The following is a 14176-nucleotide window of genomic DNA, read 5'->3' on the forward strand; positions in this document are numbered from 1 at the left end:
ATACGTACTATGGAATACGCAATACATAATGTGAAATACGTTACAAATATTACTTTGTCTTTTATACACTTATTCAAATCCGAGTTGGCTCACCTAAAGCTGTCCAAACTGTTGGATCTCGAGGCTAGTAACTTTTTGACTATCTAAACACGAACGATCAAACACAAACATATTCATAAATTGTGCGTTACCTAAGAGAATACATACATATTCATTCATATTTATACATATATATGCCAATTAGTTATGTCCAGCCCAGCAGCAGCAACCGATGTGCAGTATCTACGCTGTCTAAAGTGCTTGAAGATCATTAAGTGCTCGCGCTACGACACCAGCTGCTTGGTGCATCACGTGCAGAAGGATCATCCAGAAATCCTGGCGGACACTCCCAACGAGAAGCTGCTCAATCTGCACAAGCTGGCCGCCGAGCATGGCATCAGCCAGGAGCGTCTCTCGGAGATTAGCAAGATGACCGGCCTGTCCGAGGTGCAGATGGCCGACGAAGCCGAGCGCTGTAAGTGTAGCTCTTTATATAGGTACAAATATAGCCTAGGTGTGCGAATTATGCTCCCTTGACAGATTTGAAGCGCAAGTCTCAGGGCGATACGCCCAAGCCGAGTCTCTCAGCTACGATGGCAACGGATTCGAAGGATCTGGGTCGTCGACAATTCTATCGCAGCTCCATCGAGCGCTGGGTACCCACCGAGGGCTGCATTTATTGTCCCAGATGTAGCGTCAATCGGCGGCCGGTGATCAAGACTAGCAACGAGTTCTATACGAGCACCGGCTGTCCGGCCTCCTGTGTGGCCAACTGTTGGCCCTTCTGCTTTCTGCCCTGCCTCCAGTCGTCGGACAATCGCGAGTATCTTCACTGTGCCAACTGCAAGAGCTTCCTGGGCATCTATGATCGCGAGAGCAATTGCATACGACCCAATCGGGAATTTGTGGCAGGTGGTAAATAAATTTTATTTGCTGCAATTACGAATAATACAAAATATTTCTATGCATTTGAAATGTTAAGAGAATGTTGTTGTTTAGCTAATACACCTACCGCCAATGTCCCAATTGAGACAAGCTTAGCTAAGACGACAACCTGTCGAATGTGTCTTATATAAAAGCTAATTTAGCCTAGACAACATCCCAATAAGATCAATTGGTTTTCATTTAATTTTTACTTTATATACATTTGCAGTATAAATATATTGCAATTAAAAGAAAAGTACATTTATTTCAATGCAACTCAGATTTTAAAGCTAACTTAGTCAAAACAAGACTTCAACAAGACACAACTTATGCTTTCACATGCACAATTAGACAAGACATCAACCATCAGGTCAATTCGCCGAACTGCAGCAGTTTGCGATCATTGGTTGGGCAACACAGTTTGATTCGCTTGCTGCGCCTCAGCTTTGGCGCGCTTCTCCGCCCGCTTGGCCAGAATCTGTGATCTGAGCTTTTGGGCACGCACAGCACAATCCCTTGGCTTCACCTTCAGATGCATTTCGTCCACAATGGCCTTTTGGCGGGCCGACCTGGACAGGCAGCGCTCGTAGCAACCAATGGGCACATATCGTCCTATAAAGCAGCCACAGTGGGCGCAGTAGTGATTGCAATCGTGACGACCCGACCACTTGCGGCTGCAAGAATAACGGTTATAGTATATAATACATATATCTTAAATAGATATACTCACCATAGCTTGGTCAGACTGAGTATTCGCTGCAAATAGCTGACTGTCTCATGGGCCACGATACTCATGGCAAAGTGCTCGCAGGCTGGACAATTGACCATGGTTGGCTCCGTCTGCAGGTAACCCACCGGGGCCTTGAGGTTGCCGATGCTTATGGCAACAACTTGCGGCTCCACTGCGGTCATGTTGCGTGCTCACACTGTAAACGAACAGGCGTAACTGAAACTAGCGACGCCCCAGCAGAACGAAAAAGAGTCAAATGAGAGCGGAAAGAATTCCAAATGAATGAGAGAGCGATAGTGAGACGTGCTGTTCTCGCACGCTCAATTGAAAATACCAAATGAGAGCAACTAAAAAACACAGCTGAGAGCGAAGGAGCAAGTGCGAAAATCTTATATGCTACTCTTCTTACACACAAGCAATTAAATAACACACTCGATATAAAAACAATGGCATATTCATTTATTTTACTATATAAAAATCAAACGTGTTTTAGTTGCTTATAGCTGGGGTCGCCTGTAGACACCCAGATATTCGCCGCAAGCGCCGCAGTGATGACGTTTAGTGCACAAGTGCGGCCAGGAACGCACCACTCGTGTCTTGGCCAGCACCTTGCAGTACGGGCAGGTAACTTCCCGAGCATTGGGCCCAACGGCAAAATAGACGGGCGTCAGTTCTTCAACCATGCTGACTAGTTTAAAGTAAAGTGAAGAGCAACAGGCGGCAGCGTGTTGTTGGCAGCGCGTACGAATGGAGACTGAGCAGAAGCTTTGGAGAGCGAAATTGTAGACAAATGCAGAAAATAGAAGATGGGAGAGCGGCTGTGGGAGAGAGACGAAATGAAGCTGAGACAATGTTATGCTAAAGCATACACATACATTCATACATTGTGAGAGCAAGAGAATGAGAGCAATTGAGTGCCAGCGCGCAAATGACTTATGCTTGTGCATATATTTTGGGGGTGGGTTATTTTGATTGGCCATTGTGCTCTCTGCATGAGCACATTTGACCACTATGTGACAAAATCAAGAGCGAGCATCAGTTAATGTTATGCTAGATCAAAATTTAATTTTTATTGGATAAAGGTAACTTTTGGTTGTTGCTCTATTTGATTTTGAGTGGAGCGCGTCGCTTCATGGCGCGTCCAAAGTAACAGCCGCAGTTGCCGCAATAATGACTGCGATCGGTTTGCTTGCAGGGCACAATGTAGTCCAGGCAGCAGCAGCAGCAGAAGGTGCTGGAAAGAAAATGCTCAAGGATTAGCGCTGTTGTCTCACTTTTCACTTGTTTAATCATGTTTAATCATAACCTACACAAAGAGACAGCCAACAATGCGATTCAGCTCACTGGCCCACCACTTTAGATCGTTTTCCACCACTGTCTTATCCTTAATCCTACAGGACGGACACTTGAGCAGCACGGACTCCTGCGGCAAATTGAGAAAGGTGCCCGGCAAAGGTGTGGCGAAATTCTCGTAAATCTCGAGCTCTTTTTTTGCCTGCATTAGCTGCTGCTGTTGCTGCTGCTGCTCCTCAGTTGTTGTGGCCATAGCTGAACGAATTCCAAACTGAAAGCAAAATGTGGCCAGAGCCAAGACGCAACCTGTTTGGACAGCAGCCAGAGAGCAACAGCAAACGAGCGAGAGCGAGAGAGCAACAAAGTGATGGAGAGTGGCAGAGTGGAGAGAGAGAAAGGAACGATGACAGACGGCGAGAGCGAGCGTATTTTAATTGAGTTAGCTGCGTAATAGAATTTAAAACAAACTATGCGTGACACTTGTAACATATTTTAATTGACCTAATCGGAGCGCGTCTGGATGCCCAGCTTGCCGCCGCAGTGGCTGCAGTAGACGCCCTTGGTGATCCACTCGCGGTTGCAGCCGCACCAGGTGCAAATGCAGCAAATCCAGAAAATGGGAAACACGCTAATAGATGATGAAATTGGGAAATTAATTACAGGGTATGCCCAGAGTAGAGTGTAGCCGTATTCAGCTCACCAGCTCAGCAGGCTGAGGCAACAGCTGATGTCCTTGCAGCCGGCGGCACGCATCACAGCCGCATCGCTTCTCTCGCGGCACAGCGGGCACAGCAGTTTGTACGTGGATGGACCTGGCTTGTAGTAGCGCAAGCGAGGGGCAGCTGGTGCTGTCGCCTGTAGCTGTGTGTTCAGTGTAATCTTCTCCAGCGGCTGGCCCACATCATGGTCATCGATATAGGGCACCAGGGATGCCTGTTGACCCTCCACAACTACATTGGCAATGATGTTTCGGGCACGCTCCTCCGCTGTCCGGGCGGGCAGCAGTTTGATCTGTAGCGTCTGCGGCTCCATGTTAACTGTCTCGAGCAGCTGTCGATGCCAGCGACAAGCAGCGAACGTTTCACTATAGAGAGAGAGAGAGCAAGCAAGAGCGAGAGAACAATGCTCACGGGGCGTATGGGCAATATGTACCTCTTGTTCTGTTGGCTCGCTTATGATGTCATCGTCGTCATCATCATCATCATCATCGCCATTCCACTGGAGCCATTCTGTTTCGCAGACAAAGCGAAAGTTACAAAAGCAGCAAACAAATTGCCTTTTGTTTATATGCTTAACAAATGTGAAACATTACGAAATACCATCGACAGATCGACCACATATATATTCATCTACACATACATTCATCTACACATAGATAACTATATATGTACATATATATTAATAGTACACTTGAGCTGTCAGATTTCTGAAATACTTTTGCGTTTCATTATTTTTGTTTTTAGAATATTTTCTGACTGTTGGCCTCGATGGAATCGTATGGATGCATATGGACGGCAAAGGTCCTGGGTAGATCTAGAATAGTCAATTCTTGACTGGCAATATCGTGGTCCGATAAGAATACATCATATTCGTATTTGAATTTTACTTATGCATTGTTCGCGCTATAGCCGAAGGTTAGGAATTTATTATGGGATTACAGATGAATATTAATGGTGGATATGTTCGAGCCGTCCTGTTGTTAATCTCCATCTTTCGGATATGGATGCTGAGCTATTTTCCAATAGCCACGTTAGTCCATGCACATGCACTGAATCAAGACACTTTATCAAGTAAATTTTTATCCATATTCAACTGCCATTTTATATGAATTCTTTTTGCCGCCTCTATGACTTCATTTCGCATAGCAGCTGCAAACGAGTTATGGAAGCCCTAATTTAAGAGAGAGAAAACGAGACAGAAGCTTGTTTGCTTGCTTCATACACTGAGAACACACACTTGTTGTTGCTCGGTCTTGCTCACTCCAACTTGCTTAGTTTCTGCGTGTCTCCTGTTTTGTTTTGATTCTCGATTCTTTGCTTTCGCCGGCTTAGCTGAAGCAAGTCACTACTGAGCGAACGAGAGAGGCAGAGCATAATTTTACGTTCACAGCTCACACACACACACACACCACACAGTTAATGTGGACTTTTCGTTCACTCACTCGGTCGCTCTCTCACTTGAACTTGAAATTTGAAGAGAAAGCAAAATGAAGTGAGCTTTGTTTGCTTCGTTTTCATTTTGTTTACGTTTCAGCTTTGCTTTGATTTGATTTAATTCGATTTTTTATTTGCAAAGTTTATATGCATATATGTTTGGCAGTGTTTGCTTTGCAAATCAATAAATCACGCTCCGAAAATATATAACTTAAAAATAATCATTGCGTAGCCAATGAAATTATGATCATTTTATAAATTATGCTAATTTCAAAAACTTTTACACTTACACACATATATATTCCATGATTTAGTTTTAATAGTATGTATGAATGAAGAATCAAGCACGTTTGACTAGGCGCACATGCAGACCTCCTTTTGGCAGCAGGACGGGAGCCGGATCAAAGCGAAATTTGACCTCCTTGCGTGGCGCGTGAACCAAATCGAAATTGAGTAAGACTTTGGCCACAGCCACCTTGGCATTGACCTTGCCTATGCGTATTGCTGGAACAGAGAAGAAATATAGGCGGATATATAGGGATAATGAAAAAGAAACGAACCGATGCAATGTCTGGGACCCTCGCCAAAAGGCATAAAAGCAGTTGGATTGTAGTTCATATTATCGGCACCAAAGCGATGCGGATCATAGTCCATGGGATTGGGAAAGTATTTGGCATCGCGATGCAGGCCAAAAAGTGAAATCAATATGCCTGTGCCCCGTTTTATGGTGTAATTCAAATCCGGCACCAGAAAGTCCTGAGTGCACTCTCGATTGAGAAAGGGCAGACCCGGATATTTACGGATAGTTTCTGTTTGCATAGAGAAGGATAAATACTAGTAATATTTATAAATATATCAAAAATACCCACCCATAATACATTGATCCAAGAATTTCAGATCCTGCACCGCCTCATAGGTAAACTTATCTCCTCTCTTCAATTGATGTCGCTCCATAACCGCGTCCAATTCATCGCGTGCCTCCTTTAGTAGTTCCGGATACATGGCCAGCTCGTAGAGCGTAAAGGCTGATGTAGCCGCCGTAGTCTCCGAGCCGGCGATATAGAAGAGAAAACCTTGAGCGGTTATCTTATCAATGGACATGGATTTCAGTTCCTCCCGTGCGGTTTCAACGTCCCACACGTCGTCGTCTCCAATCTTGCCTGTATTGCGTAGCCGTATAAGCAACTGCAGCAGATCCTTGCGTACTACATTCTTCTTCTCCCGGAACTCGACCGTACGTTTCATAATATCGCGCAACTTAGCCAAAACCTTATTCTCAAAGCCCATGCGATTCATAAGTTTCGCTAGTCTGTGGATATAAAGAGTTAATCAGAGATAGATCGGGAGATGATCTTGACTCAAACACTCACGGAGGAAATATAATAGTGGCCATGTTGTGAATCCTAACCACAAGTCCGATGTCTGATAGAAGTGAATCGCTTATAGCACGAAATTCGTTCTTCGGATCGATAAAACTATTGATATCCAGTCCGAAGATCACCGATCCGATAATGTCCACGGCGTAGGTTGTAAGTATAGCCTTCATTTCAATGGATTCATTTGGAGCCTTGTCCACTATGCCCTGTAAATGTTGTACCAGTCGATCGCCCACATCGTCGATCGTGCTAAACATACCCTTGATCTCTCCCGAGGAAAAGGAGGGCGTCAGCTTCTGGCGCAAGTTGCGCCATGAGGCGCCTTGCAAGTTGAATAGATTAGCCGACAGAGGATCGTGCTCCTCGTCCACATACATGCCACGATCATGAAAGCTGGCGAAATCGCTGGTCATGATCTGCCTGGCCAGGTGAGGATCACGGACCAGCAGCACGGGCTTGTACATGACATAGAGTCCCACAATCTTAGAATTGTGACGTTTGTAGATATCGCTTACGATCAAACCAAAGCCCTTTTGCCTCTTCATTAATTTGAGCATAACGCCAAATGGAAATGTGGCTGGCTCCTCATTCACGCCTTCACGCTGCCAATAACTGTAAATGCGTCTTACATATTGCATAAGCAAGGCCAGCAAAATGATCACCAAAAGAACTAAATATATAACGAAGCCGCTTCCAGCCTACCTTGACGAAATATGCAAGCATACTGAAAGCTATCGCTTGTTCCAGTCAAGAATGCAATTTGCTTGTAAGTGTAATTAAAGAATTCCAGCTGGAGAGCATCTAGAAAAGCTTTCTAGCGATAAACATTGCTTTGCTAGCAATCAGCTGGAAGACTCTCATGTGTGCGGATTTGCTTTAGTATTTGTATTGACGCTGAAATGCAATGAGAGCGATTAAAGTGGAATCTGTGAGCGAGCTTTGACTTTCATTAGCTCAAAACATATAAGGTTAAAGCTTGAAAGCTTTAAGCCTTACACTTTGCTTCGACAAGCACAGAAATTTGAATATTTATATGCTTCTATATGTTCTTTGAACTAGTTAAGGTTTTGCTTGGGACTACTTAAGAAAACATATAGTTTCTGCTCTACTTTTTTACCTATTTTATTATAGAGTTTTCAGTCATAATATAGTTCATATTTTTATTTAAATAGATGATATTTTTACTATGAAAATGAACCTCGAACTAGTTTTTTGTGAGTGCTGCACGCTGTTTGCCTAGCTTCTTTTCATCAAGTTGTTCCTTCTCGACCTTGCGGAAGCGCTGCCAACGTCCATAGTCCTCCACCTCGGAGCGCTGCATGCGGAACAGAGCGCGCTTATACCAGCTGAGAGTTATGTGGCGGCCAATGAAGCAGCCGCAGGAGCTGCAATAGTGATTGATGTCCTGCCTACCACTCCAGCGAATGGGATTACTAAAAGGGAAGTATAAAATATATTAATTAGAGGAGGAGTATAGATGAATTATATGCTCACCAGCAGAGCACTTTATTTAAACTGCAGGTGATCTTTTGCAGGCAGGTGACGGCTCGTATGCCACCTGACTTGTTTGCAGCTGCTGGCAGGCGGGACAAACAAACTCAAGTGGCTCAGTGGGCAGGTGACCCACCTGTGGCACCTCAGAGATGCCATTGAAATCAGAGGCGCTGCCGTCCAGGCTCTCAGTGCTTTCCATTTGATGACAACGACGAACGTAGAGCAACTAAAAGCTGACCAAAGAAATTGCCAAAGGCGATCAAATCTAAGTGAGAGGAGAGAGAAGAGCGGAAGAGAGAGAAATATAGAGAGAGAGACAGACAGAGAGTCGGTGTTCTCTTAAGTGGAGGCGTTGATGGAAATATGCGTGATAATGACAAAAAAAATTGTTGAAAATTGGCAACAGCTGCACGAATGTGTTTTATTTTTTCTTTATTATTATTTATAGAGCGTTTGCAAAATGTGTGGCGAAAACTTAATAAATTAAAACTAAATGGGACGCCAGTGGAAGCCCAGATGTCCGCCGCAGCTGCTGCAAAAGACACGCTTGCTCTTCAGGCGGCTCTGCAGGCAGGTATAGACGCAGCTCAGCGCAAAGATGGGAAAACAGCTGGAAGGCAACAGCAGAGCCATGAATACGGTATGTCTGTACATAAAATTGCAAAGCTACCCACCAGGACAGGGCGGAGAGCAGGCAACTCAGCTGACCCAAAGCTCCAGCCATTTGTACTGTCTCGGAGCGTGAGCGATGATGGCAGAGCGGACAGAGCACGCGATAGGTGCTAGGGCCAACGCTATAAAAGCGCAACTGTGGCTTGCCTGGAAGCTCTTCCTGCAATTCCAACTGTTCCAGTGTGGCTGTGGCAGAGGACACATTGTCCAGCTGCAGCTCGGCTGCCTTCGAAGCGCTTGACATTGCGACTGTGAGCAGCAACAGGCAGCATACGATTAGCCCAAAACAGAAAAGATGAGAGAGACACCGCAAACACAAATCTGAGAGAGGGAAGGAGAGCGACACTGCAAATGTAAGAGAGCGCAAGGTGAGCAACGGGAGAGCGGCATAGCAAGTGAGAAAGAGAGCCGAAATATTACGAGCACATCTTCAACAAAAATTATAATGCAAAGCAAAACATTTTTCATCTTTCTTTCTTTTTTTTTTTTTGGCATGCAGGGTCAATTGGTGCTTAAAGAGTAACAAACTTCATACAAGAAAAAATTTAATCAAATAAAAGTAAACTTATGTGCTAAATACGTGTATCACTGACGCTTCCAGGCGCCCAGCAGATATCCACACTTGCCGCAAATCACCTTGCACTCGTCCTTGGAGCGACGCATGCAGCACGGATAAATGGGCAGCAAAGCGAAACAACTGAGGCAATAAATTCAAAAGGTAACAGTAAAAGTTAAGTGAACAGCAGACGATTTAGTTAGCTTACCACATGGTGAGTAAACGTTCCAATCGCACGCCCTGCTCATGCAGTCGCTCGTTGCACTCCGGACAGTACATTTGCCTCAAGCAGCTGATGTTGGTTGCAGATGGCGGCGGCGGCGATACCTTCTCTGCCAGCTGGCCAGTTGAATTGGATTTCTTGCAGAAGTAAAAGTCCGCCTCATCATCTGTGTCGCCATAGCCATAAGGATAGCCGCGATGCGTGGGGAGTGTTTTTGTTGTTCTCGGCTGCAGCAACTCGTCCAGCGCCTGCGCCGACTGTTGCTTAGTATACTTTCGATCGGCATTTAAATTGATCTCCACCAGATGGGATGGGCATGCCTCTATGGATGCTGGGTGTGGGAGGCTGAACCTCAGTTGCCGGCTCATGTTAGATGCGTACTGTGTTGCCTGTCGTGCGCAAGTGTTTCTTATTTGATTTTAATTTGGGTTAAAGTACCAAACGCGTTGAGAAACAGATGAAACGAAACACAATACAACCAAAAGCAAAAAACAATGAAACATTGGCTCAATGTTTGTCAAGTAATTTTTTGAAAAAACCAGTTGTCTGTATTTTGCGGCTACTATTTTCATATTTATTATATTTCTTTGTATTTAGTTTTCTGCTCTTCGAACTATGTTTTCTCATATTTGCTTAACATTATTTTCATGGCTTCAAATGCTAACGTTTGAACTTGAAAGCGCCAAGGCAAAACGGCAAAAGCAAAAGCCACTGGAAAAGCTTTCACCAGGCAGCCAAAAAGCTCTCGCGTGGGTGAAAAAATAAATAACAGCTTAACATGTATTGTAGTCAACTGCAGTTGCGCGTAGGCTGTGTGTATTTATACGTGAGAGTGCGAGTAGTATGCCTAAGCTTTGGTATGTGCTGCATAGCGGCTCTCTGGGAGCACAGAGTGCTCGCTCTTCGATCCCTGCCTGTTGTTGTTGTTTACAGATGAACTGATTTGCAAAACAAACAACCGTTTGGACTATTAGAGAATGCTTGAAACTAGCATGTTTCCGAGGTGTTGTTGGTGCTTTTGATATTTTGTTTTCTTTCTCTTTTCCCAGCTCTGGCAAATCGTTTAAGTCTGTTTACATTATGCATTGAGCGTCTAGTGGTTTCTGTGGGCAAATTTGAAGACTAACATTTCTGTAGCTTGGTTGCTTGTTTAATTGCTGAAAAGTTGGCATTACTATACTATACTAAAGTAATTAATTATATAATATAACAGAATATAAAAATCAATTAATTTAAATACAAAATCATTTTAATCATTTTGTCCAACATTTAAAAACTAGTATATTGGTTTGTCATACGCTTGTTTAGTTTTACAAGTGTCAAGATTAGATAATAAGTATTTTTAATATTCGAAAAAGTGTATTGTATATTGCAGATTTATAAGTCTCAAGATTAGATAATAACAAAAAAAAAATAAATAAAATTGCTGTTTAAAAATAATTATAATACGTAATGTCATCGTATATTTTATACGGTTAATAGGCCGATATCCCATAGCCAATCTATAAATATGATTGGCTCCACCTTCAGCTCACTCTACAAACAGTGCATGCATCAGTTGTGTAGCTTTCGCATATTCAAATTTCCATATCAATATTTACATGTACATACATACGTTGTGAAATACTCAATATGAGTCTCATTGAACTCGAGCAATGTGTTATACTAAAGACGTCACAGCCCCTGTGAGTCACAGAATTTACATACAACATACATATACAAAACTGTGAGCTGATCTCTTTATAAATATATTTTATTTCAGAGCATAATAAACTGTGATGAGCGGAAACAAGCTAACAAACAGCCAAAAACTCACTAAGCCTAATTGCTTGCACAAAAGTTTGCTCGAGCCTAATCGCTAAGCAGCACCAACAATAACAACAACAACAACAGCAGCAGCAGCAGCAGTAGCTGATAAGATACGCACGAATTGGCTTGAATAGGGCAGCCAGATATGGCAAAAGTAAAGTAAAGTCAAGTATAGTTAACAGCCAATTCAGTCGAACGACAGCTAGCAAGCCGTGCAGTCGCGCTGCACAAGGAGAGTGGAATACACACAGAGAGAACGAGAAAGGCGGAGAGAGAAAGAGAGTTACAGATTTATTCAGCAATGGAGAGCAAACAGCCACCGCCATACAGCGCAGTGCCGCCACCGCAGCCTGGCTTTACGCCCGCACAGACCTATCAGCCATATCCGGGCGGACCGACACAGCCGCCACTGTATCCACCTATGCCCCAGCCGCCCCAGCAATCCACCGTGATCATACAGACAACAACCACATCCAATTTGGTGCCCATTGGCAGTGGACCGACACGCATACGTTGCCCCTCCTGCCATGCTGAGGTGGTGACAACTGTTAAGAGCACACCCTCTGGCCGAACACATTGCTGGGCATTGATACTCTGCCTGTTCATGTAAGTTGAGATCCATACGTGTGCACGCGTGTGTGTGTGTGTGTAAGTGTGGTGATTCAGCTACAGATGCAAGTGATATTCGCTTCAAAACAAAATATGCCAGACAGAGTGCTTATCGAAATGTGTGCAGAGAGAGCGAGAGAGAAAGAGAGGCGAATGCGTGTGAGAGCAAGTGCGTAGAGAGAGTGTAGAGTTTACATTGTAGACATATGTATGTATGTGTATGTGTGTATTTGCGTAGATTTACTATCTCAGCTAAAGTTTAGATAGATAAAACATAATAACAAATATGATCAACTAAGTGAAAAGCGAAAATGATTTTATGTTAATAAAATAATTTCATATAATATAATATAGTGTTAGAGCAATGTATGTACATATATTAATAATTTCTGCTCTTCTTCTTCTTCCAGCTGCTGGCCCTGTGTCTGTTTGCCCTACTGCATGGACTCCTGTCAGAATGCCAATCACTATTGCCCCAATTGTAGCGCCTACATAGGAACCTACGAGAACTAAGCACGAAAAAAGACCGATAAATTCGCACACACATGCATACATACGCATATACATGCATACATATGTATATACATATACACGTGTATAAATTGCATTATCTAATTAAGCCTATAGATCTTTACTCTCTGAATGAATTACTATATTAATCATACCTACATTGTTTTATATATGAAGTAGAGCAGGTAAATTATTACGTATACGCCACGTTGTTCTATTTTAATTTCATTCTCAATTGATTTAATTATATGTATATATTTTTTTGTTATGAGCGCTTCTCTTGTTATTCTCAGTTTATAATAAAATGAATAAGTAAATAAAATGCTGTAAACGATAATTATCGGTTTTAATAATCGATTTTTTGTGTTTTCGTTTTTTAGTCGCGGCACATGATATTCTTATCTTCTTTTCTAGGCTGGCAGATTGTTTTATACTTGGAAAAATATTCTTGGAATGATAAGAAAGTAAATATGTAGGAAACAGCAACAGTTGCACAGGCATGATAGGCCATGGGATACCCTGTATTTCATACACAGATGGGTAATAGGCATTTATTTAATCATAAAGACGTACCGTATCAATTGTTGCATGAAATCAACAATGTATCTTAGATAACTGAGCAGAAATGAAAACCCATATTTCATTCAGTAAATTCCTGAATACTTCGCCTATAAATTTTAATCCGATAGCGAGTTTATTTGCACTTCTTTAAGATGAGTCAACTCTAAACGCCGAAGTGTAAATTGTTTTATAGACCACTTGAGGGCATGAGTCATGCAAGCACTTTACCATCCTTAGCTCTATGATGAGTATATATGGAATACATATACAGTCATATGTGTACATATGGGCAATGCGCTAAGCTTGGACAGCTAATCAGCCAAGTAATAAAACAAAAACTCCCACTTTCTGTTTTTTTTTAGCAATCTCTCTCTCTCTCTCGTTCTTTGTAACTCTCGTTGTCTGCCTTTTGTTATCAGCTATGGCTACGACTGGTTAGATAAGCGTATATCATATCGAAATGTAGCTTCGGTAGCTTCACTATATATGCCTCAGTTATTGAGATATCATCGAACAGTTCACGTCGACCGTTGAAAAGTTGTTGAGGCCCCAAACATGAGTCAAGGATATACGCCCGCCCAGACCTACCAGCCCGGTGCACCACAGGTGATCATACAGACGACGACAACGACGAATGTGGTGCCCATCGGCAGCGAGCCGTCCCGAGTTCAGTGTCCTTCCTGCCACGCTGATATCCTGACAACGGTGAAGCACACCCCGACCGGACGCACGCACTGCTGGGCCCTGATCCTGTGCCTTTTCCTGTGAGTTGAGCGCACAACAAATGAATCAAGTTCACCCATTGAATCACCCATGAGTGATTCATTGCCGGCACAATCAGTGAACATGCTTTCCATGCTCTCAATTGTTTTTGTGCTTTTTGTTTCTAATGGCATTCTTATCGCTGATTTTGTTTCTTTTGCACTCGCTCTGCCCTTTGCAGCTGCTGGCCCTGCGTGTGTGTGCCCTACTGCATGGACTCCTGCCAGAACGCGGAGCACTCGTGCCCCAACTGCGGCGCCTACATTGGCACCTACGAGCAATAAAGTATTAACTAACTATAAGCAACGACTTGTCTAATTAATATGCTAAGCTAAACGATTTTAAATAAAAGCCACCAATCGATCATCATCAAGTGAATCAAGGATATATTATATCTATACTCTTTTAAATATACCTATATACAATATAGATGATTTGTTAATAACTATAAGCTCTAACTAGTTT

The 14176-nt window shown here is 43.1% G+C and overlaps 11 protein-coding genes across 12 annotated transcripts; 3 read left to right on the forward strand and 8 right to left on the reverse strand.

Moving 5' to 3' along the window:
• The first annotated feature begins 74 nt into the window (after positions 1-74).
• On the forward strand, positions 75-1014 carry LOC108653702 (uncharacterized). Of its 2 annotated transcripts, XM_089261161.1 has the most exons (3): positions 75-182; positions 245-514; positions 580-1014. In XM_089261161.1, exons 2-3 carry the CDS (start codon positions 247-249, stop codon positions 960-962), a joined length of 651 nt encoding a protein of 216 aa, XP_089117287.1. In that variant the 5' UTR covers positions 75-182; positions 245-246; the 3' UTR covers positions 963-1014. The 2 variants fall into 2 exon arrangements, with proteins under 2 accessions (XP_089117287.1, XP_017959909.1); XM_018104420.3 differs by having other exon boundaries at positions 83-514.
• Positions 1015-1208: 194 nt separating this feature from the next.
• On the reverse strand, positions 1209-1918 carry LOC108653710 (uncharacterized). Its single transcript, XM_018104428.2, has 2 exons — positions 1694-1918; positions 1209-1637 (listed from the first exon to the last, which is right to left on the reverse strand). Exons 1-2 carry the CDS (start codon positions 1873-1875, stop codon positions 1364-1366), a joined length of 456 nt encoding a protein of 151 aa, XP_017959917.1. The 5' UTR covers positions 1876-1918; the 3' UTR covers positions 1209-1363.
• Positions 1919-2131: 213 nt separating this feature from the next.
• Positions 2132-2376, reverse strand: LOC108653721 (uncharacterized). The gene has a single exon (XM_018104441.3). It carries the CDS (start codon positions 2374-2376, stop codon positions 2191-2193), a length of 186 nt encoding a protein of 61 aa, XP_017959930.1. The 3' UTR covers positions 2132-2190.
• On the reverse strand, positions 2132-3245 carry LOC108653715 (uncharacterized). Its single transcript, XM_018104434.2, has 2 exons — positions 3004-3245; positions 2132-2927 (listed from the first exon to the last, which is right to left on the reverse strand). The coding sequence occupies exons 1-2, from the start codon at positions 3237-3239 to the stop codon at positions 2795-2797; spliced, it is 369 nt and encodes a 122-aa protein (XP_017959923.1). The 5' UTR covers positions 3240-3245; the 3' UTR covers positions 2132-2794.
• A 215-nt stretch (positions 3246-3460) lies between these two features.
• Positions 3461-4269, reverse strand: LOC108653709 (uncharacterized). The gene is made up of 2 exons (XM_018104426.3): positions 3687-4269; positions 3461-3614 (listed from the first exon to the last, which is right to left on the reverse strand). The coding sequence occupies exons 1-2, from the start codon at positions 4016-4018 to the stop codon at positions 3488-3490; spliced, it is 459 nt and encodes a 152-aa protein (XP_017959915.1). The 5' UTR covers positions 4019-4269; the 3' UTR covers positions 3461-3487.
• Positions 4270-5447: 1178 nt separating this feature from the next.
• Positions 5448-7072, reverse strand: Cyp6d2 (Cytochrome P450 6d2). Its single transcript, XM_018104417.3, has 4 exons — positions 6510-7072; positions 6009-6448; positions 5700-5948; positions 5448-5643 (listed from the first exon to the last, which is right to left on the reverse strand). The coding sequence occupies exons 1-4, from the start codon at positions 7070-7072 to the stop codon at positions 5480-5482; spliced, it is 1416 nt and encodes a 471-aa protein (XP_017959906.2). The 3' UTR covers positions 5448-5479.
• Positions 7073-7672: 600 nt separating this feature from the next.
• LOC108653712 (uncharacterized) lies at positions 7673-8339 on the reverse strand. Its single transcript, XM_018104430.3, is given in 3 exon segments — positions 7673-7948; positions 8010-8070; positions 8073-8339. Coding segments are annotated over 3 exon segments (426 nt in total). The 5' UTR covers positions 8209-8339; the 3' UTR covers positions 7673-7719.
• An 89-nt stretch (positions 8340-8428) lies between these two features.
• LOC108653716 (uncharacterized) lies at positions 8429-8991 on the reverse strand. Its single transcript, XM_018104435.3, has 2 exons — positions 8684-8991; positions 8429-8619 (listed from the first exon to the last, which is right to left on the reverse strand). Exons 1-2 carry the CDS (start codon positions 8923-8925, stop codon positions 8499-8501), a joined length of 363 nt encoding a protein of 120 aa, XP_017959924.1. The 5' UTR covers positions 8926-8991; the 3' UTR covers positions 8429-8498.
• Positions 8992-9150: 159 nt separating this feature from the next.
• LOC108653708 (uncharacterized) lies at positions 9151-10175 on the reverse strand. The gene is made up of 2 exons (XM_018104425.3): positions 9446-10175; positions 9151-9378 (listed from the first exon to the last, which is right to left on the reverse strand). The coding sequence occupies exons 1-2, from the start codon at positions 9826-9828 to the stop codon at positions 9267-9269; spliced, it is 495 nt and encodes a 164-aa protein (XP_017959914.1). The 5' UTR covers positions 9829-10175; the 3' UTR covers positions 9151-9266.
• Positions 10176-11241: 1066 nt separating this feature from the next.
• LOC108653713 (lipopolysaccharide-induced tumor necrosis factor-alpha factor homolog) lies at positions 11242-12725 on the forward strand. The gene is made up of 2 exons (XM_018104431.3): positions 11242-11875; positions 12289-12725. Exons 1-2 carry the CDS (start codon positions 11571-11573, stop codon positions 12389-12391), a joined length of 408 nt encoding a protein of 135 aa, XP_017959920.1. The 5' UTR covers positions 11242-11570; the 3' UTR covers positions 12392-12725.
• A 701-nt stretch (positions 12726-13426) lies between these two features.
• LOC108653718 (lipopolysaccharide-induced tumor necrosis factor-alpha factor homolog) lies at positions 13427-14096 on the forward strand. Its single transcript, XM_018104438.3, has 2 exons — positions 13427-13713; positions 13893-14096. Exons 1-2 carry the CDS (start codon positions 13505-13507, stop codon positions 13993-13995), a joined length of 312 nt encoding a protein of 103 aa, XP_017959927.1. The 5' UTR covers positions 13427-13504; the 3' UTR covers positions 13996-14096.
• The last annotated feature ends 80 nt before the right edge of the window (positions 14097-14176 follow it).

The sequence above is a fragment of the Drosophila navojoa genome, chromosome 5, assembly GCF_054131105.1.
Source record: "Drosophila navojoa isolate 15081-1374.11 chromosome 5, UAZ_NAV_1.0, whole genome shotgun sequence".
In the NCBI taxonomy this organism is placed as follows: domain Eukaryota; kingdom Metazoa; phylum Arthropoda; class Insecta; order Diptera; family Drosophilidae; genus Drosophila; species Drosophila navojoa.

What these genes read in the sequence shown, in the direction of transcription:
- LOC108653702 (XM_089261161.1), top strand. Translation starts at nt 247, where the DNA reads ATGTCCAGCCCAGCAGCAGCAACCGATGTGCAGTATCTACGCTGTCTA. An exon ending in GGCCGACGAAGCCGAGCGCT is followed by an intron (nt 515 to 579) that starts GTAAGTGTAGCT and finishes CTCCCTTGACAG; the next exon opens with ATTTGAAGCGCAAGTCTCAG.
- LOC108653710 (XM_018104428.2), bottom strand. Translation starts at nt 1,875, where the DNA reads ATGACCGCAGTGGAGCCGCAAGTTGTTGCCATAAGCATCGGCAACCTC. An exon ending in CTCAGTCTGACCAAGCTATG is followed by an intron (nt 1,638 to 1,693) that starts GTGAGTATATCT and finishes TTATTCTTGCAG; the next exon opens with CCGCAAGTGGTCGGGTCGTC.
- LOC108653721 (XM_018104441.3), bottom strand. Translation starts at nt 2,376, where the DNA reads ATGGTTGAAGAACTGACGCCCGTCTATTTTGCCGTTGGGCCCAATGCT.
- LOC108653715 (XM_018104434.2), bottom strand. Translation starts at nt 3,239, where the DNA reads ATGGCCACAACAACTGAGGAGCAGCAGCAGCAACAGCAGCAGCTAATG. An exon ending in ATTGTTGGCTGTCTCTTTGT is followed by an intron (nt 2,928 to 3,003) that starts GTAGGTTATGAT and finishes TTTTCTTTCCAG; the next exon opens with CACCTTCTGCTGCTGCTGCT.
- LOC108653709 (XM_018104426.3), bottom strand. Translation starts at nt 4,018, where the DNA reads ATGGAGCCGCAGACGCTACAGATCAAACTGCTGCCCGCCCGGACAGCG. An exon ending in TGCCTCAGCCTGCTGAGCTG is followed by an intron (nt 3,615 to 3,686) that starts GTGAGCTGAATA and finishes ATCATCTATTAG; the next exon opens with CGTGTTTCCCATTTTCTGGA.
- Cyp6d2 (XM_018104417.3), bottom strand. Translation starts at nt 7,072, where the DNA reads ATGCTCAAATTAATGAAGAGGCAAAAGGGCTTTGGTTTGATCGTAAGC. An exon ending in GCCACTATTATATTTCCTCC is followed by an intron (nt 6,449 to 6,509) that starts GTGAGTGTTTGA and finishes TTATATCCACAG; the next exon opens with ACTAGCGAAACTTATGAATC. An exon ending in GGGTCCCAGACATTGCATCG is followed by an intron (nt 5,644 to 5,699) that starts GTTCGTTTCTTT and finishes TCTCTGTTCCAG; the next exon opens with CAATACGCATAGGCAAGGTC.
- LOC108653716 (XM_018104435.3), bottom strand. Translation starts at nt 8,925, where the DNA reads ATGTCAAGCGCTTCGAAGGCAGCCGAGCTGCAGCTGGACAATGTGTCC. An exon ending in CTGCTCTCCGCCCTGTCCTG is followed by an intron (nt 8,620 to 8,683) that starts GTGGGTAGCTTT and finishes GTTGCCTTCCAG; the next exon opens with CTGTTTTCCCATCTTTGCGC.
- LOC108653708 (XM_018104425.3), bottom strand. Translation starts at nt 9,828, where the DNA reads ATGAGCCGGCAACTGAGGTTCAGCCTCCCACACCCAGCATCCATAGAG. An exon ending in GAACGTTTACTCACCATGTG is followed by an intron (nt 9,379 to 9,445) that starts GTAAGCTAACTA and finishes TTATTGCCTCAG; the next exon opens with TTGTTTCGCTTTGCTGCCCA.
- LOC108653713 (XM_018104431.3), top strand. Translation starts at nt 11,571, where the DNA reads ATGGAGAGCAAACAGCCACCGCCATACAGCGCAGTGCCGCCACCGCAG. An exon ending in TTGATACTCTGCCTGTTCAT is followed by an intron (nt 11,876 to 12,288) that starts GTAAGTTGAGAT and finishes TTCTTCTTCCAG; the next exon opens with CTGCTGGCCCTGTGTCTGTT.
- LOC108653718 (XM_018104438.3), top strand. Translation starts at nt 13,505, where the DNA reads ATGAGTCAAGGATATACGCCCGCCCAGACCTACCAGCCCGGTGCACCA. An exon ending in CTGATCCTGTGCCTTTTCCT is followed by an intron (nt 13,714 to 13,892) that starts GTGAGTTGAGCG and finishes TGCCCTTTGCAG; the next exon opens with CTGCTGGCCCTGCGTGTGTG.